This window comes from Gavialis gangeticus, unplaced genomic scaffold, assembly GCF_001723915.1.
Source record: "Gavialis gangeticus isolate Ggan-Ray unplaced genomic scaffold, GavGan_comp1, whole genome shotgun sequence".
NCBI classification, from domain to species: Eukaryota; Metazoa; Chordata; order Crocodylia; family Gavialidae; genus Gavialis; species Gavialis gangeticus.
The window spans coordinates 14,549,740-14,567,200 of record NW_017729001.1 but is presented as its reverse complement, the minus strand read 5'-3'; the positions used below and the strand labels follow the sequence as shown (position 1 = coordinate 14,567,200).

Here is a 17,461-nt window from a genome sequence, read left to right as displayed (position 1 = left end):
CACCTCCCTGGGCTCAGGTGGCTGCAGCCATGCCTGGCCCCACTACCCACTCTGCAGTGTTGCACCACACCAGGCTCAGGTCCCCCCACATGGGCATGCCTGGCTCTAACTCCCTCTGATGTTGCATTACCCGCCCTAAAGCGGGTGCTGGGGTTATTAAGGCGCCCCTCCTCACCTTTCACTGAGGCAGTAACTAGTCTGGCATTTCTTGAGGGCTCCTGTGCCACTAGGAGCCCCACCAAACCACCTGTCCCTGGCAAGGTGCAGTTTCAAGTCATACCCAGGACCAGGAGTTTCCAAGCCACCCCATAGCTCCTGCCCTTACCTCCGTGTTGTCTCCGGAGCAACGGCTCCACCAGGAAATATTTCTTCCTCAGCACCAGGCAGCAACTGCTGCCCCCAGCCCTACTGGCCTGAGGGTTAAGATGGCCACTTGTCAGGACTGGGCTGCACCTGCCTGCTGCCTGGCCCAGTTTTTCAAGTGGCAGAGCACTGGGAGTGCTCTGACACCGGCCTTCCCCCTTAAAATGGTTCCTGGGGACGGCTTTCCCTGCTGCTCAGTCAACAACTCCCACCCACTTGCAACATCCCTAAGTGGTAAGCAACCCACTGGTGCCCCGCCACAGCCATCCTCAGCTATTGTCGTTTCCAGTGGATGGGACTCTAGCTGTATTGGACCCTTCCAACACAAAACCCAGGTTTCATAATTAATATATTAAGTCAGTGGGCATCTAAAATGAGTGTTTGGATCCCAAAGTGCCAACTGGAATGCTATAAGATAGAAAGCCCCATCCTAACATAAGCATTTGGGTTTGGAAAATTGGACCCATTAGATATAAGCACTGAATCTGATAACTAGACCAGATACAATCTGAGCCTTTTATTGTGTTTTTATTCTCTCTGAAGGAAGACATCCTTGTTGGTGAACAATGTTTTTGTGATTATAGCTGCAATCTTGTCAGGATTCAGTCGAATGGCAAAATCTTTTGAAATGATCATGCTCAGCAGATTTTTTACTGGGATCAATGCAGGTATGGTTTCACTGGGGGATGCTACAGTGATGAGCACTATAAAAATAAATGTTTGTGTTATTAAAAATTCTAGCGCCAGTCTCTCTCTTGTCTAGGTCTGCAGTCCTTGATTTTGAGTTTGGCTTTGAAAATTAAGACCCTTGGCACCAAAACAGATTGTACGAGCTGTTTTTCCATGCCCGTTTTCCATTAAGAAACTAAATAAACATAAATCACCAAACAATATTTGACTTGTTCCATATAGCAATATGTTTCTGAAATGTAATATGCAGCATTCTGTGCCAGTAACTGTATCCAATATCTGAATAGGCCACCCCAGACGCGCACACACACAAGATATGAAATACCTTTCAGAAAAGGAAATTTTAGTGATAAAAGTTGTGGCACTTGACACTTCTTTATTGCTCTGTTTACCATTAAAACTGGTTTACATATTCCCAGTCTTGAATTAGTTAATGAAAACTTTGTGACCATAGAAGAGTTGATGCACTTGAACAATTTTATGATCTATATATGCACAAATTAAAAATTCAGATTTGTAGACCTGCTTTCCAGTTTTTGTATGTGCAGACTCATGACGCTGCCTATGTGCAAAGAGTATACAGCATGTACAAAATTTGTAGTTGCCAAATACATAAATACATGCATGTACAGTTTTGCATAACTCAAGTGTAAGCTGTTGAGCTTCCTCACTTTAGCCACTGCTATTTCGTCTCTAAAATTCATGAGCACCAAGAGTGAAAAATCAATGCACCTTTAATAATAATTATCTATGCATTTTATTTAGGAACTTGATTACAATATTCAAATATATATTTACATAAACTGACATAAGGTATAAGGAAGTGAAACATATTATGGGCCTCAGTAAACAAAATAAGCACATACAGTGTAATCTGCAGAAGGGATATAGCTAACTCCTTCAACTCAGAGCTGTTTTAATTTTTCTTTTTCTCTCTTGACATTTGGAAATAAGCTAAAATCAGTGTTGGTCTATATTGTCCACCAGGTGTGAGCATGAACATTCAGCCCATGTACCTGGGGGAAAGTGCTCCCAAGAAGCTCAGAGGAGCAGTGGCATTAACTTCTGCATCATTTACAGCCTTGGGGTTGGTGCTAGGACAGGTTTTTGGAATTAGGTAATGTATAGGTACCAGGCATGGTTCTGTTTCATTAAGTCTCTTTCTGTCTTGTTCAGATGTGCACATTAACAGGGTGGGTATGGTCCCTTTTTTTTTTAGGTGGCAAATTCAGCAGTGGGGTCAATATTGACATAAGTTAGTTACATGGTGTGGGTCTAAATGGCAACACTACTTTCACTGATTTGGCATTTGGTGGGCATACACAAGTGTGACCTACATCAGTGTGGTATTCTTTGTGGACCAGCCCCAACCATAACATTTACTTAAGTGAGAGACAGGCCTGCTTATGTAGGTCTGGATTTGGCTTTAAATCATAAGGACAAGGGGGAGGCAAGTTAAGTTACCTTATGAGAAGAGGTTGTTTTAGTTCACACCTTTGTGTTAAATGCTTTTCCTGCTACAGTCCCACCTTTTCCACATAGAAAGTATTTCTTGTTCACACCTGCTGAATATCAAAGTGATAAGAGGTACATGCCACTCCCTCCCAACTTGTAACTTATGCCATCATTGATATCACCACTGATCCAAGACCACACTGATTCTCAAACCCAGTTCTTCCCAGCGGGTTATGTTGCCACCAGTTTCCTCAGCCAACATGAGATGCTGTATTTCACTCAATGAATATTGTCTTATGAAATATTTTATCCATTTACTTTATTCTTGTTATATTTTACTTTTCTCCAGTGAACTATTAGGAGGAAAGGAGAGCTGGCCTCTTCTTTTAGCTAGCAATGTGGTGCCTGCTCTGATCCAGATGGTAACTCTGCCCTGGCTCCCTGAAAGCCCAAGGTACCTCTTGATTGACCGAGGGGACAAGGAATCCTGCATCTCTGGTGAGTGTAAAGTGACAATGTCAACCTCCCATTCAGAAGACAAGATTTACAGAGAGTGCAGACAACCTGATGTCAGTTTGATTGTACATTTTTTACAAGATGCAAGAGGTAATTCCAGAATATTTAATCCGTGTGTTTTATTCCATCCTGTAGCACTGCTGGTTTCCTTTAATAAGTACCAAATACTTTAGCCCAATGCAATGTCTATGGCATTTATCTTATGATGTATTAATTGCTAACCAGGTAGGGTAATATTTCTTAAAAACACTTTTACATGCCCAGAATGCATGTACAGACATGCAGTCATGGTTGCATTGGCACTTACTTCAGCTATCTTGTTGGTTTGGTTTGGTTTGGTAATTGTACATGCAAATGAGGATACACTTTTATCCATACTTTTTTGTGTGCAGACTTGGGTTGCCGTTTTTGAGAGCTGTTCTCCCTCTTCATGGTAGCCTTTCATATATTTGAAGACTGCTGCCATGTCCCTATTTAATCCCCTTTTCTGCAGGCTAAATTTGGCACGTTTTGTTCTTCCAGCATTGCGGAAACTGAGGGGCAGTGCTGACCTGAGTAGCGAGATAGAAGAGATACTAGCAGAACAGGCTGCCATCAAAGGTCAGAGGGCAAAGAAGCCATGGGAGCTGTTCCAGAATCCGGCCGTCAGGTTGCAGCTGATCAGTATCATTGTGCTGAGCAGTGCCATGCAGCTCTGTGGGAATGACTCGGTAAGCATTGTGGGAACTGTTTCACGAACAGTACTAGAAATGAGACCAAAGTGCAAGCCACACCTTGTCACTTCTTGGGCAGATTGGCCCATGTTCAGCAGGAGAAGGCAAATAAGCCTGCCTCACTTACAGTGTTCTTCTTCTGATTGCCCCAGAAAGGTGTGACTGTATCAAGGAGGGAGAAATCAGTGGAGGAGTTAAATTAAGACAGGTAAAATGATGGATTATAAAGAGAGGTGGGTACAAGAGCTAGGTCCTTGCTCATATTGCTTAGCATCCAGCTTTGGTGGAAAAGAATGGTTGAGGAGACACAAGACAGAGATGCCTAATGAACTGCAGGAAACAAGAGAATGCAAATATAAATGCATCAGCTGACAAGTTTCCATTTAGCAGTCTGGAGGAGTAAGAAGTGCCTTATGCTGCTTCTGAGAGGCCCCTGTCTTATCTTATTATGGTCATTTTATTCTGGGGAGAGCTCTATAATTAATGGACTTCTCTTTGCTCCACGGTTAAAATACTGTGACTCCCTTGATGCCAATTCTTTCAAAGAGCATTTTGGCACCAATATCTGAATGAAATACCAGGTGCTCAGTTGCTGAGACACTCCTACGTATTAGGGGATGGACTGCAAATGGACGCTTTTTTTAGTGCTTTATGGGAAAGGAGCCAATTCTCTATGTGGATGTGTAACCCCAAACTGGAGAGCAGAAAGTTGTATCTGAGGGAGCAGGAAAGGCACTGGCTGGCAATTCTGCAGTATCCTTTGTTACATTTCTCTCTTCCTCTCTTTCCTTCTCAGATGTATTTTTATGCTGGCTATGTGTTCCGGGAGGCTGGAATTCCATATGACAAAATCCAGTATGCCATCATCGGCACTGGGTGCTGCGAACTCATCACAGCTGTTACTTGTGTGAGTACCTATGCACAAAATAGATGCATTTTACTAACACAGGAAAACTCCACTGACATACAACATCCAACTAATAACAATTTTCCTACTTAAAGTGCTTTTCATTCCGATGGTTACCTTGCAAATTACTGATGCATCAGTCATTTAATCAATCAGTGATCATGGCCAGATAGTATAATGTCTGAATATTTTAAAAGGGAGTATATTTTTCTTGTATCTTGGCAGTTGCTGTGGGTAAACCCTTTGGCTGATCTGGAATAGCACTTTTAAAGTCAGTGACTGGAGAAAACAATAACATAAGGTCTATATAGAAAAGAATCCCCTCCTTCCCCCTTCCAGGTCCCAGTGATGGCTGCATTTCAAGCCCTCCAGTTCAGTTCTGTTGGGTTGCTGGCTCTTATTTTAAAGTTGTGACCTGTAGTCTTTGTACCTGTGATATCCTTCATGAGGCAGCATGGTGACATATTAGATATTCAAAAATGTTTCATGTTCTGAAACACCACCACCTTGTGGTAACCTATTGTTACAGTCACTGGAGCATTTCCCTAGGGTACTCAGACTCATACTAATATGTAGGTTTCATTCAATTTCTTTTCCCATACAGTAGACAGCAAGAGAGAAGCACTGTCTGCTTGGCTTGCTACTTTATAGTCCCAAATTACGTTCAATTTCCGACAAAATATAGGGCACTTACATTTCTCAAGCAAGTACACAAGGTTTTTTTAGAGACAGGTTTAGATTGCAGTTGTGACACACAGTTGACACTCCCTCATCACCCAGCCTGCCTGAATCTCAGTCAATGCCACCTAACTAAGCAGTGCCTTGGAAGTAGGGGCTGGAGGGGAAAGGCATAAATAGCTTTTGAACATCTTGTGTTGCTTTGTGCAGAATATGATTATTGAGCATGCTGGCCGGAAGTTGCTGATCCTGGGAGGATATAGCTTCATGGCAGTCTGGGCCATCGTTTTTATGGTTGCTTTATCCCAGCAGGTAAGAAATTCTTTTTCATTATTTAAGTCAAGTAGAGTCTGTTTTGCCTTTTATACTGATGGGGTATTAAATGAGAGCAAGTAACTCTAAGTGTCTTAACTTCTATTTCCTTCTCCACTCTGTCTGTAGAGTCAAATTAGCTGGATGCCCTACCTCAGCATGGCCTGCATTTTTGCCTATATCCTGAGCTTTGGAATTGGGCCAGGTAAGTTTCATGAGGGTTTTCACTGACGTTTTGAAACTGCAGGGCTCCAAGACAAGTGCTGGCAAGGTGCTGCAAGTGAAGATTGCATTTGACCAGGTGACATTTGAATAATACCAAAAATGTTAATTTTTTTACTACAGTTACCTATATTTTCATCAGCTGCAGTGCTTGTGTGCAACTGTGGTTATGTCTCAGAAATATGTAGGGGCAATCTGTGCTGCTCTCTATAGCAGGGGTAGGTAAAATATGGCCTGTGGGCCAGATCCAGCCCACCAACTGATGATCACTGTATTTAATAGTGTATAGGATGACACGGTGTATAGGTCAACCCTCATTTAAAAGTTAGGAAAGGTAGGATTCTAGGCATGGTATATAAGTCGGAGCTGGGCTTTGCCCCATCTCCTGCAAGCAGTGCTGCCTGAGCTGCATCAGTCGAGCGCCAGGCCCAGCCCCATTTGCTACAAGTGGCACTGCCAAGCACCAAGCCCAGCCCCGTTTTCCTGGCAGGTCATGCCAACGTCCAGGGGTTTGTATGGACAGGCAGTTCTTAACATCTGAAATGGCTATTTGGAGGAATCCTTGGGTGCATGTGTGCCAGTGAATGCAAGCGGCATTCAGCTGTAGGAAAACGGCAGTCAGCTGCCAGGGCCAGACTCAGTGCTCGGCAGCACTGCTCACAGCAGACAGAGCCAGGCTCAGCACTCAGCTGGTGCAGCCCTGTCCCCTGAAAGCCCAACACCACTTGGGAGGTATGGGGATGCTCCAGCTGAGCCAGGCCCCAGCCCCAGCAAGTGGTGCATCCCCAGCTGAGAACCCCGGCCCCTGCAAGCAGCACCAGGCTCAGTGCTCAACTGGCACAGCCTCGTCCCCGGTGAGCAATGCTGGGCTTGCAGGGGATGGAGCCACACCAACCAAGTGTGGCGTCTGGCCCTGTCTGTTGCAAGTGGCGCTGCTGAGCACTGAACCCGGCCCCACCAGCCGAGCACTGAACCCGGCCCTGCCAATTGAGCACTGAGCCCAGCACTGCTCACAGGGGATGGGGATGGGCTCAGCACTCTGCTGGGGTGGCCCAGGCAGCGCCACTCACAGGAGATGGGGCTACACCAGCTGAGCGCCAAGCCTGGCCCTGTCCTCATCCCCATCCCCTGCAAGAGGCGTCAGGCTCAGTGCTCAGCTGGTGTGGCCCCATCCCCTGTGAGCAGCACTGCCTGGGTCACATCAACCTAACACTGAGCCCTGCACCACTTGCAGGGGATGGTAATATGGTGTATAAGTCATGGTTGAATTTTAAGAGTTAAAAATTGGGCTTCAAACCTCAATGTATACACCATGAAATACAGTAGATCTGGCCCATGGGCTGGCATCCAATTGATTTAATCTGGCCTATGGCTGCCCTCGGGGGCCGAGCTCCACCTGCTCCCACATGGGGCAGCCTGTACCATGCTTCTGCACACACCTGCAGGTTGGTCCCAGCTTTGACCATTATGCACAACTTTCTAACGAGGCTGCTCCTAGTGTGGCTGCAGCCATCTTGGGTACTGCTTTGTTCCCTCCACCACCCATGGATCCTCCTGTCCTTGCTGCGCTGCTATGGGCAACAGATAGGGTGGAGAAGCAGTGGGGGCAAGGGGAGCTGAAGCCAGGTGGCTCTTGCCCCAGCACACAGGGCTCCAGCTCTTCCTTGGGTACTGCTCAGCTTCCTCCCCCCCACCCCCCCTGCCAATATCCAGTGGTTCCTCCTCCTGTCTAGCTGCACTGCTATGGACAGCAGGTAGGGTGAGGAAGCAGTGGGGGGGAATCTGAAGCCAGGCAGCTCCTGCCCCAGCACATGGCCTTCAGCTCCAGCTCCCAGCCACCTTCCACCCACTCTATTCACCCGGCATGAGCAGCCATCTGCAGACGGACAAGTGGGTGGGAGGCAGCCTTGCCAGGAAGCTGTATATGCTGGCCAAAGTCAGAGTCAGGGCTGGGGCTGGGGCCAGGGTGGGTGTAGGCAGGAGTGTGGCATGGGCTGCCCCAGACAGGAGCGGGCAGGGCTCGGCTCCATGTGGAGTGCTGTGAGGGTATCCACAGGCTAGATCTGGGGGAGTAGACTGCACCTGCGCCACATCACTCAGGCAAGTTCTGCTGCATGAGCCCCCTCCCTCCCTCTACCTCCAGCCAGCTCCCAGGACCTAACACAAAGCAGTCCCAGCACACACGTGTGCACACTGTCCCCACCCTGCCCACACACACATCCACACATACCCCACCACTCGCACACCCACCCCCACCTACACCCTCTGACCCCCACAATATAAAAGTAAGATTTTATTTTGAGCTATTATGCTATTATCTCTATATACACTACTCAAAAAAACGTATATCAGGACAAAAATATTTTTGAAATAAAATTAAAATATGTTATAGTAGATGTTTGATTTTGAATATATGATTTGCTTTTATCTATAATTTGTTTAAATGGTATCTTTTGAAAGATTTTGTGTGTGTAGCCCTCTACGGATTACCAAAACTTGTTAAGTGGCCCGCCAGCCAAAATAATTGCCCACCCCTGCTCTCCTCTTGCAGCTGTCTTTGTGGGGCTGACCAAGCAGTCATGTTTGAAAGAAAACAAGAAACATAAACACAAAGCTTGGGTCACTCCTGAAAGAAAAGTTCCTTTGCTTTATAGGTTCAGAGCAAAAAGAGTGACATTTTGTCTAATTTGTGACAATAGACAACAGCTCTTAGATGTGCAAATCAGTTCATTAAGCAAGTGTTCCTAATACTTCATTCCTTCTGTTTGCAGTCTTAAAGGTTCTTGAGCTCTGTTATTTTGTAAAGTCTTTGCATATATATGTAAAACTTTTCCTATTTATTTTAACTGATTGACTTGTAATTTTCTCAGAACCCAACCATTTTTATGCATGTGTGTGCGCATCTGAATGCACATTTAACCTAAAACTTCCTGCTGCAACTTAAGCCACATTAGCACTTGCTCTGGCTGTGCTGACTAGTAAGAATTTACAAAAAAAATCCATTATAAATGGTCCCTGTCCTATTTGTATACCCCACACTTCTTTGGGCTGTTAGCATAGGTCCTGTTCATTTCCACCCTCTATTGATGATGATATAAATTTTCTTGCAAATTCCTTTCCTAGCTGGTGTGACAGGAATTTTGCCAACCGAGATCTTTGATCAAATGTCCCGCCCAGCTGCTTACATGATCTGTGGCTCTCTACTCTGGTTCAATCTCTTTCTGATTGGAATGGCCTTTCCATTCATTGTGGTAAGTTTGGAAGATTATATATACATCTACAGTTTTTCAGTCCATGAACAAGTGCTCTTGTACTGCTACAGCCTACACTGATGCTTAGTGGAAATGACTAGGCCTGCAATATCTCACCAGGATAGCCAGTTCTGCAGCTGTTTGGCTATAAGCTATAACTAGAGTAACTGTGAGCTCTCTTGTAGCCAAGTGTCCAACCTGTTCCCTATAGAGAATACTACAGTACAAGAGGCTGGGATTGGAACAGTTTTGAGGCCGGACAGCCAGCATTCCCATTCTGTCATCAGGTTGGAATGGTTGGGACTACAGAAGCTACTAGGTCCCTTTTAACTCTCACAACATTCCCGTTTGTGAATCCTGCTGGGAGAGGATAGAACTGAATATACTGTGAGCTCGTCACAGCTAGCACCCTTGCAGTGTTTCCTACAGGGAATCCTAACAAGAGCAGTTGTTTTCCCATTTTCCTGTAGAGTTATATGTAGTGAGAAAGGCAGGAAAAGCTGAAATCATGTAATACTCCCCTCACCAAGCCAAGTCTCCCAAACTTTACCCTTGAGTTGCTGTAATCCATGCACATAAGATCCTTCAGGTCAGCACAGAAATATTTTATGATGGATGCTACTATCCATAGGAGTGGATTTCTAGTGGTTCATGGGCTCATATTTTGATACATTTCCAACCCTTTTAAATATTTTTCTCTCCATTTAGGAAGGCCTTGCACATTTCTGCTACCTTCCATTCTTCATGGTTTGTGTCTGCACTGCTCTCTATGTTGGCTTTTTCCTTCCTGAGACAAAAGGGAAGTCCTTCCTGGAAATCACAGAGGAATTCAACAAGCGTAACTTCAAAACTCAGATGCACGAGAATCTTTGGAAAGGGCCTGAGGAAATCAAATCCACCATGTTATAGCTTGGGAGATACAGATGAGGCTGATGCCTGGAAGATATGCTGAGAGGTTACCTTTTTCTGGTGGGGTAGACACAGAAAATATGGGGTCAGGCAGAACACACTCTTCTTGGGTCTATAGTAGAAAGCTTTTATAGTAAAGCAGAAGTTCAGTTGATCTTTCTTGCTGACTTTATTTGTAAACTCAAACTGAAACAGCTTGCTGTCCCCTTCTCTTAGAACACAAGTATTAATTTGTTCTGCAGTGCCCCTTGCCATCTCTTGGGAGCACCAACAGTGATGTGCTGCATTAACAAACCATCTTGAAGACGTCTTGAAAAATTACAGGTCAAGCTGTGTGTTCAGTTTTCATTTCAGAATAGTTTGCAAAGAGCTAATACATGATTAATAAGGAGCAATAAGTAAGTTACAAGCAGGTATAGCAGATGTTATTGTCACAGCTATGGAAGGTATTAGAGATGGTTAATAGTCACCTATTGACTGAACGTTTAGTTAGCCATGTATTTAAAGTGTTCATTATTCTTTAATCCTTTACAAACTATTTATAAATGGAACATTAATACACAGTGGGTGCATCTACATGTGCAATGAATGCACCCAATTAAACTTAAGCGCAATTTGAGCTGGAGTAAATGATTCTGACGTCACCTACACATAGGTTTAAGTGCAGTAATTTACTCTGCTGTTCGATAGTACTTGTGTCTGATGGAACTATCCAACAATGCTATAAATTAATCTACACCGGCCCAATTGCCACATGTGTAGATGGTGATGCTTTACTGCACAGTAAATTAGTCTATTGCACAGTAAAGCGCATGTGTAGACATGCCCAGTATGGTATTTCTGATAATCTTCTCCTCACCTTTCCCACCCTCTACCTCAATTTCTCTCTTTTCTCCACAAAAAAAATCTCACTTTTTATATTTAGATGCATGTAAAATAAATTTTAGACAAGTTTTACTTTGGGGTAACAGATGCCTTACAAGAACAAATGTAACAGTATTTATTTTTCACTGTCTTGTTTTACACAATCAGGTTTTAGTTTCCCCTAAACTCACCTAGCTAACTGTGGTTCAGATAACCTCAGCCATTCAGAGACAGGGCATAGGTGCTGCCTGTGACAGCTGAAGTTATTATTTTAGTTCTTTCTCATCCTGCCCATACAGGTTCAGCACTGGGAAAGTTAAACTTTTAGGAGAAGGGTTGATTTTTAATTGAAATATATTTACCGGTTTTATAATATTGAAACCACCTGATGCTTGAGAGCATGAGTTCAACTTTAAAACTCCAAGCTAAGTTACTGTTTCAGAAAATCAGCCCATTTTTTTAGGTGTCTAAATATGGATTTCAGTACCCGAGTGTAGGCACTGAAGTCTGAGAACTTGAAGCAAAACATTCTAGTGCTCAGAAAGAGCCTTCATGTATAGATCATATAAGCAGGCCTGGACAATGGATCTTTTCAAAAATTAGTAAATGATATTTTGATAAAGACAAAAGCCCACTACTGAGTTAATAGTCACCAATTGACTGAACATTTAGTTAGCCATGTCTTTAAGAGGAGGCTAGATGTACACCTTGCTGGGGTCGTTTGACCCCAGTACTCTTTCCTGCCATGGCAGGGGGTCGGACTTGATGATCTGCTCAGGTCCCTTCCGACCCTAGAAACTAGGAAACTATGAAACTATGAGTGCATGTTTGACAGTGACTCTACATTCATGAGAAGTATGTTGCAGGATACTGTCATGTCTTGAGCTTCAGTTTATCAAGGTGCATGTACATTGACTGCTGTGATGGTAATTATCTGGGATAAAAAACTGACATGTTGTAGTTGATAAATCTCAGTGGAAGTGTAATGATCGGTATGTATTTTTCAAATCTAAATGATGTAGAGGTATTTGGAAAACATAAGTGAAAGTATTACAAACTGGTTATTTATTTTCTTCACCTCTGAATACCACCAGGCACACTGGTTTAGCATCCAGATGTATTTATCCTGTCTTTGTCCTTCCTTCACCCTAACAGCAACTACCTCATCATTAATCCCCACAATTCTTTGCCTCTAAACCTAGCTCTCAAATAAGCTTGGTATTAATATGATTAAGTTTTGTTTTCAGAAACTAGATGAAATTCCCTGTAACTGCTCTCAGTGCTGTTGTTTTTCAGGGTATAAAAACATGTGACAGATTAGGAAGAAAAACTCCTCCTAATGCTCATTAAGAAGTGACTTATACCACCGATACTTGGGCATTGCTTTTACAATTATTTATTTTGAGGTGGTTTGTCTTCCTGGCTTGTTTGTAATGTTTTATGTGCATCTTACAGTTCACATTGTTCTCTTGCACTGATCCTGTACACACTCCTTATGTCTCATAGGGCTTTTTTTCTCCACTCCACCTGATCTCTGCCAAGCTCAGAATAGAGAGGGGAGGGCTGTCAGCTGGCCAGTCATGGCTCAGTTGACCTAGTGCCAGTTAAAAGTTGTGGGAGTAACAAAGAAATTCCTGGAGAATCAGGTGGAGCAGAACCTTTGTTCCATCCTTTTCATTCTACTGCGCCTATACCCTCTTCTCCCCCGTGCTGTGTGGGGTGGAAATGGTAACAGAAGACCAGTTTCTGCTAGCTTCACCCCTATAGATTCTCCCTACTTACACATCATTTTCCAATGGCAATGCCTGGCTCCTGGTAAACTTTGCAAAGTGCACTTAGTATAGAATCTTGCTCAGACAGAAACCCCTTCTACAGCACTGAAGGTTGCTGGCACAGAAATGTTTGCTGCATAGTCCTGTTTCATATTTGAATCATTACCTTCTTAGTGGCCAGATATAAAATGCATCATTATGTGATACCTGTAATCTTGGAACATACAAGAGCCAGAAGCTACATCTGCCCGCTCCAAACCCATCAGGGTTGTCTCATATCTGTAATTGTGAAGTAAGGAATATGCCCTTTGCCTAAAGCAAGCCCTGTCTCTCCTGAATGTTTTACTATGTTTATCATCGTGGTAGCTGCACACCAAACTAGATTATATGGTTGGTGATCAAGAAATAATACACTTGCAATTGCTACATGGGAAACTTAAGTTAGATATTAGGAAGAACTTTCTGGCTCATGGGGGTTACCCACTGGAACAGATGAGGCATTGGACGTTTTAAAGTGTAAGTTAGACAAATGCTTGTCTGGGTTGGTTCAGACAGGGATGATCCTGCCCCAAGCTGGGGATTAGACTAGGTAACCTCCTGATGTGCCTTCCAGACCCATTTTTCTGTCATAATTCCATGAAAAGAACCATATTTTCCTAACTCAGTGTGTAATGAAAAAACAAAGTAAAATGTTCCTGAAAGCAGGTGTCACCAGCCGGATGTCAAAACAGTACACACTCTGTTGGTGGCTAAAAGTGAATGAAGTGTTCCTTCGGGAAGCAGGATGTGCCCAACTAGTGGCATGCTCCTAGGTATCTCCATCATCCATACTATCCAAGGCTCCGCATATTGTAGCAACCAGCAGCTTCTCATTGTTATATGTCTGTCAAAGTGCTTGGGCGTGCCTTAGAAGTAACTCTACGTTTCCCTCCAGTTTCTGTTCATAGTCCACAAGCCATTATCGTTCCTGTGGTTCTTTTTTGCTTTGCTTGTATCCTACATTACTGCTGCTAGCAACAAAAAAAATTATTGTAACGAGAGAGACGTGTGGCCAAACAGATACTTCTATACAATTGTAGCTTTTTAAAGAAATGCATTATTCTTGAATGAAATTAAGGTGAATGTAACAGTGTGAAAATGTGTTATCATGCTGGGCATGATTAAAAAGTCAGTTGTGCTTTGCCAAAGAAGGAAGCTGCCTGAAAATTATTCTATTTTTCAGTATTGATCATACACAATGTAGAAAAAAAATAAATATGAAGTTTATTTGAGTGAATGTTATGGCTGATTTTTGTTTCTCTCACATACACATGCAGATCATTTCTTTGCCTGCAAATCTTTGCTCAAAGACAGTACAAGCATTTTGCAATTATTTGGTTGTACAGAGGATGGGACAAAGTCATCCTAATCTTTTAAAAACTGCCAGGAGATTTTGAATTCTGTTTATTACTGTGTTTATTATAATAGAGCCTAAGGGTCAGCCCAGACGGCAGCCCCGCTTGGCTGGTCCCTGCCCCCAAGATCTTCCATTTTAACCCAGCAAATAGCGGGTGGCAGGACACCAGCAAAGCAGATGATGTGATGGCATCAAGGTGTCACTGCCACAATATTTGAATGGGAGCCAGAGGCACCTCAATATGAGGGGATCAGATCAGTGGAAAAAAGGGAAGAGAAGTAGGATGAGGGGGTGAGAGCATGGGAGGACAGGGTAAGAGGAAGAGACAGAGAGCTGAGGTGAAGAAATTGGTGGGGGGAGAGGAGGAAAGGGGGGTGGAGCAAATAGCCAATCCGCTCCGAGTGGAGAAAGTCTAGCTGGAACTGCAGCAAGACCTGGGAATGACCAAAGGTCCCAGATTTTGCTGCTGCTGCTGCAGCTGTTCCTACTGGCTGAAATCTTTGACTCCTCTCTGCAGTTTTTTCCCAGTGGTCCCTAGGGAGGGACTTGAGGCCCAACTGCATGAGACACTATACAGCAATAAATAACAAAAAGTGGTATCGTTACTGTGCGGAATAGACCTATTAGCCTTTACAGTCATGTCAGAGAGACCCACACTTAGTCATCTGAAATCTACTGCCACTACTTCAGGGAATGAAGAGGTGAAATACTGATGGGAGGTACAACGTTGTACGTATATACGTATGGATAGATCAGTGTTATGCATATTAGGTACGTATAGTAAATTGAATACGCACTGGAAGAATGACCTTCAACTCATGTCTCACAGGCAACATGTTGCCCATTACACTGACATTCTTTGTGAAACCAGGAAAGCAAAAGTTAAAACTCAGGCTGAGGATAACAAAGGTACTGCCTATAGCACAGTACTGGTCAGCCTTGTGCCCCACATCAGCAAAGGTTGGGAACCAATGAACCAACGCAGGGGTGCACAACCCTGGCCCACAGGCCAGATCCAGCCCATGAGGGCATATCACCTGGCCCAGGGTGTTCCCCAGGGGTCTAGAAATTTGGCAGCATGAGAGAAGTGGCAGAAGTACTTGCTGCTCCTCTGCTGCCAAATTTCTAGACCCATGGAGAGTCCAGCAGGCCAGACAACATGGCCCTGTGTGCCAGACCCAGGTACCCAGGATCAGGCTAGCACATAGTCAGATGAGGCTGGCCTGGGATTGAGCCAGTGTGCAGCCAGTGCGGGTCAGTTCATAGTGGGATCTGGACATGCAAGACCAGGTCCACAGACTGACCCTGTGCCACTGATCCTGGGAGTTGGCAGGAGGCACGGACACCTCCCTCTTACTGTTGCCATGCCCGTCTTCCTGCCACTGCCTGCAGCCAGCACCAGGGCTGCCCTGTGGCTCCTCCCTACCACCACCCTGCCAAGCAGGGGCCTGGGGCAGCCTGGAGGCAGTGCTGGTGGCAGCAGCAGTGGTGGGGAGGAGCCACAGGGCAGCCCCAGGGTGGCAGTAGCAGCGAGGGGGAAGCAGGCATGCCTGCCGCTGAGTCCTGCTTTCTTCCCACACTGAGCAGCAGTTTCTGCCCAGCTACTGCTGCCACCACTCATCATGGCTGAGGCAGGCAGGTCCAGAGCAGGCACTGCAGAGACCCTAACCCCCCGTGCAGGGCAGGCTGGGGCCACGGCTGGGGCTATGCACTCAGTCTGGAGCTCAGGCCCTGCTCATGCAGGTCCCAGCTAGTCTGCATGGGGCTAGGGCCAGTGATGATGGCAGCTGGACAGAGTCACTGCTACCAGGGCTGCCAGGAAATGGAGTCCAGCTGCAGAGCCACCCCAGCCCTGCTGCACAGCTGGAGGTGGTGGGATGCCCCATGGTCTGGACAGTGCCTGGGCCAGGCAGGACCAAGAAACCCACCGTGGGCCAGATAAAGTCCCTCTGTGAGCCAGATCCAGCCCGCAAACCATATTTTGCCCACCCCAATATATATTATAGGAACTATACGTGTAAATACATGTGAGCACACACACACATATAGATACTCATGTATACACACATACATTGTATTTCATTTCCTATAATAAGAACCAACCCTGTTAATATGCAGGCTATATGCTTAACTAGATAGTATAGTATAGGAAATATAGTATATTATAAATACACACATTTCTAATCATCAGTGCTGCATGGAAGATATCTATTATAGGAAATGAAATACTATATATGTGTGTGTATATATACTTTTATATATATATATATATATAGTATTTCATTTCCTATAATAAAGACCAACCTGCTAATGCATAGGCTACAGAAATCACCACCATCTACCTTCCACACATTTTTCTGAATATGATTAGAAACTGTGTCCCTTTAGACTGATAAAGTGGAGGCAGATAAAAATTGTTAGGTAGTTACATTTTAATTAGAGCGTTTAACAGGCCTGTTACTTGTTACTGAATTAAAAAACTCTTCCATGAGCTGTAAAAGTGTAAGTTACCTATTTAGATAGATCTGCATACAATATGGGCCACTACTCAAACTTCTGACCACATCTTAAAAAAATACTTAATCACCAAAGACTCACAACTTGAATTACTGTATACAAATAGCAGCAAGAACCAGTAGTTCTAAATGAATTTCCACAGACACAGCAGAGAGTAGAGAGACAAGGTTGCAGATTTTGTGTTTGCCAGCACTTCCGACAAAACCTTAGGTAAACAGCTGAGCTTGCCCTGTATCCTGAAGATGAACAAAATCTTAGTCTTGTGAACTAACATGTGCAGCCACTTCCAAAGGGATTCACTTCCAAAAACATCAGCATACAGAGTTCAGACCTGAGTCTTCTATCTATAGCAACCTGGCATATCTAAACAGCAGAGTGGCTGCATAGGAAGAGAGATTATCTCTAGAAGTCTAGATCCAAGGAAAGATAGTAAGCTATTTCTTTTATGGAAAAGCTGTACAAAATGATATTCTTCTTCATCAGTATCTATCATATGCCATGTCCCTACCTCAGTAGTTCTGAACCTTTATAGACTCAACCTTTATAGACTCATTTGACTCCAGACACCTCTCCATAACTTTGGTAAATTGAGCAGCAGCTCCTTTAAAAAAAAAGAAACAATTTATTTATTACAATGTTTACCTCCTTGCAGAGGTGCCAGGCCATGGAGGCTGGGCAGTGGTCAGCAGGGATCACCCTAAGCCTGTACTGACCTGCTTATATCTGTTTATCTCCTCACATCTCACAGCACTTTCCAAAGGATTCTGCACCTCCCCAGGGTGCCCCAGCTCCCTGACTGAGAATCACTGCCCTACATGCTTAGCTGTTGAACTTCTCTCAGACAGTGAGTTTGAGGCTGCTATCAGTCATTCACTAGTCAATTCAAAGGCACAGAG

At 44.3% G+C, this 17,461-nt stretch overlaps 1 protein-coding gene across 3 annotated transcripts in view; it reads left to right on the top strand.

Moving 5' to 3' along the window:
• The window catches only part of LOC109290413 (solute carrier family 2, facilitated glucose transporter member 11-like), a 28,385-nt gene extending 17,553 nt beyond the window's left edge, over window positions 1–10,832 (top strand). For 2 of the 3 annotated variants that reach the window (XM_019506909.1, XM_019506908.1), the window contains exons 4-12: window positions 907–1,031; window positions 2,041–2,170; window positions 2,858–3,006; window positions 3,547–3,734; window positions 4,534–4,644; window positions 5,533–5,634; window positions 5,764–5,839; window positions 8,980–9,107; window positions 9,816–10,832. In XM_019506909.1, the coding sequence (XP_019362454.1) occupies window positions 907–1,031; window positions 2,041–2,170; window positions 2,858–3,006; window positions 3,547–3,734; window positions 4,534–4,644; window positions 5,533–5,634; window positions 5,764–5,839; window positions 8,980–9,107; window positions 9,816–10,016 (1,210 nt within the window). In that variant the 3' untranslated portion in view covers window positions 10,017–10,832. The remainder of the gene's footprint in view (window positions 1–906; window positions 1,032–2,040; window positions 2,171–2,857; window positions 3,007–3,546; window positions 3,735–4,533; window positions 4,645–5,532; window positions 5,635–5,763; window positions 5,840–8,979; window positions 9,108–9,815) is intronic. The other variant, XM_019506910.1, reaches the window with a different exon arrangement.
• The last annotated feature ends 6,629 nt before the right edge of the window (window positions 10,833–17,461 follow it).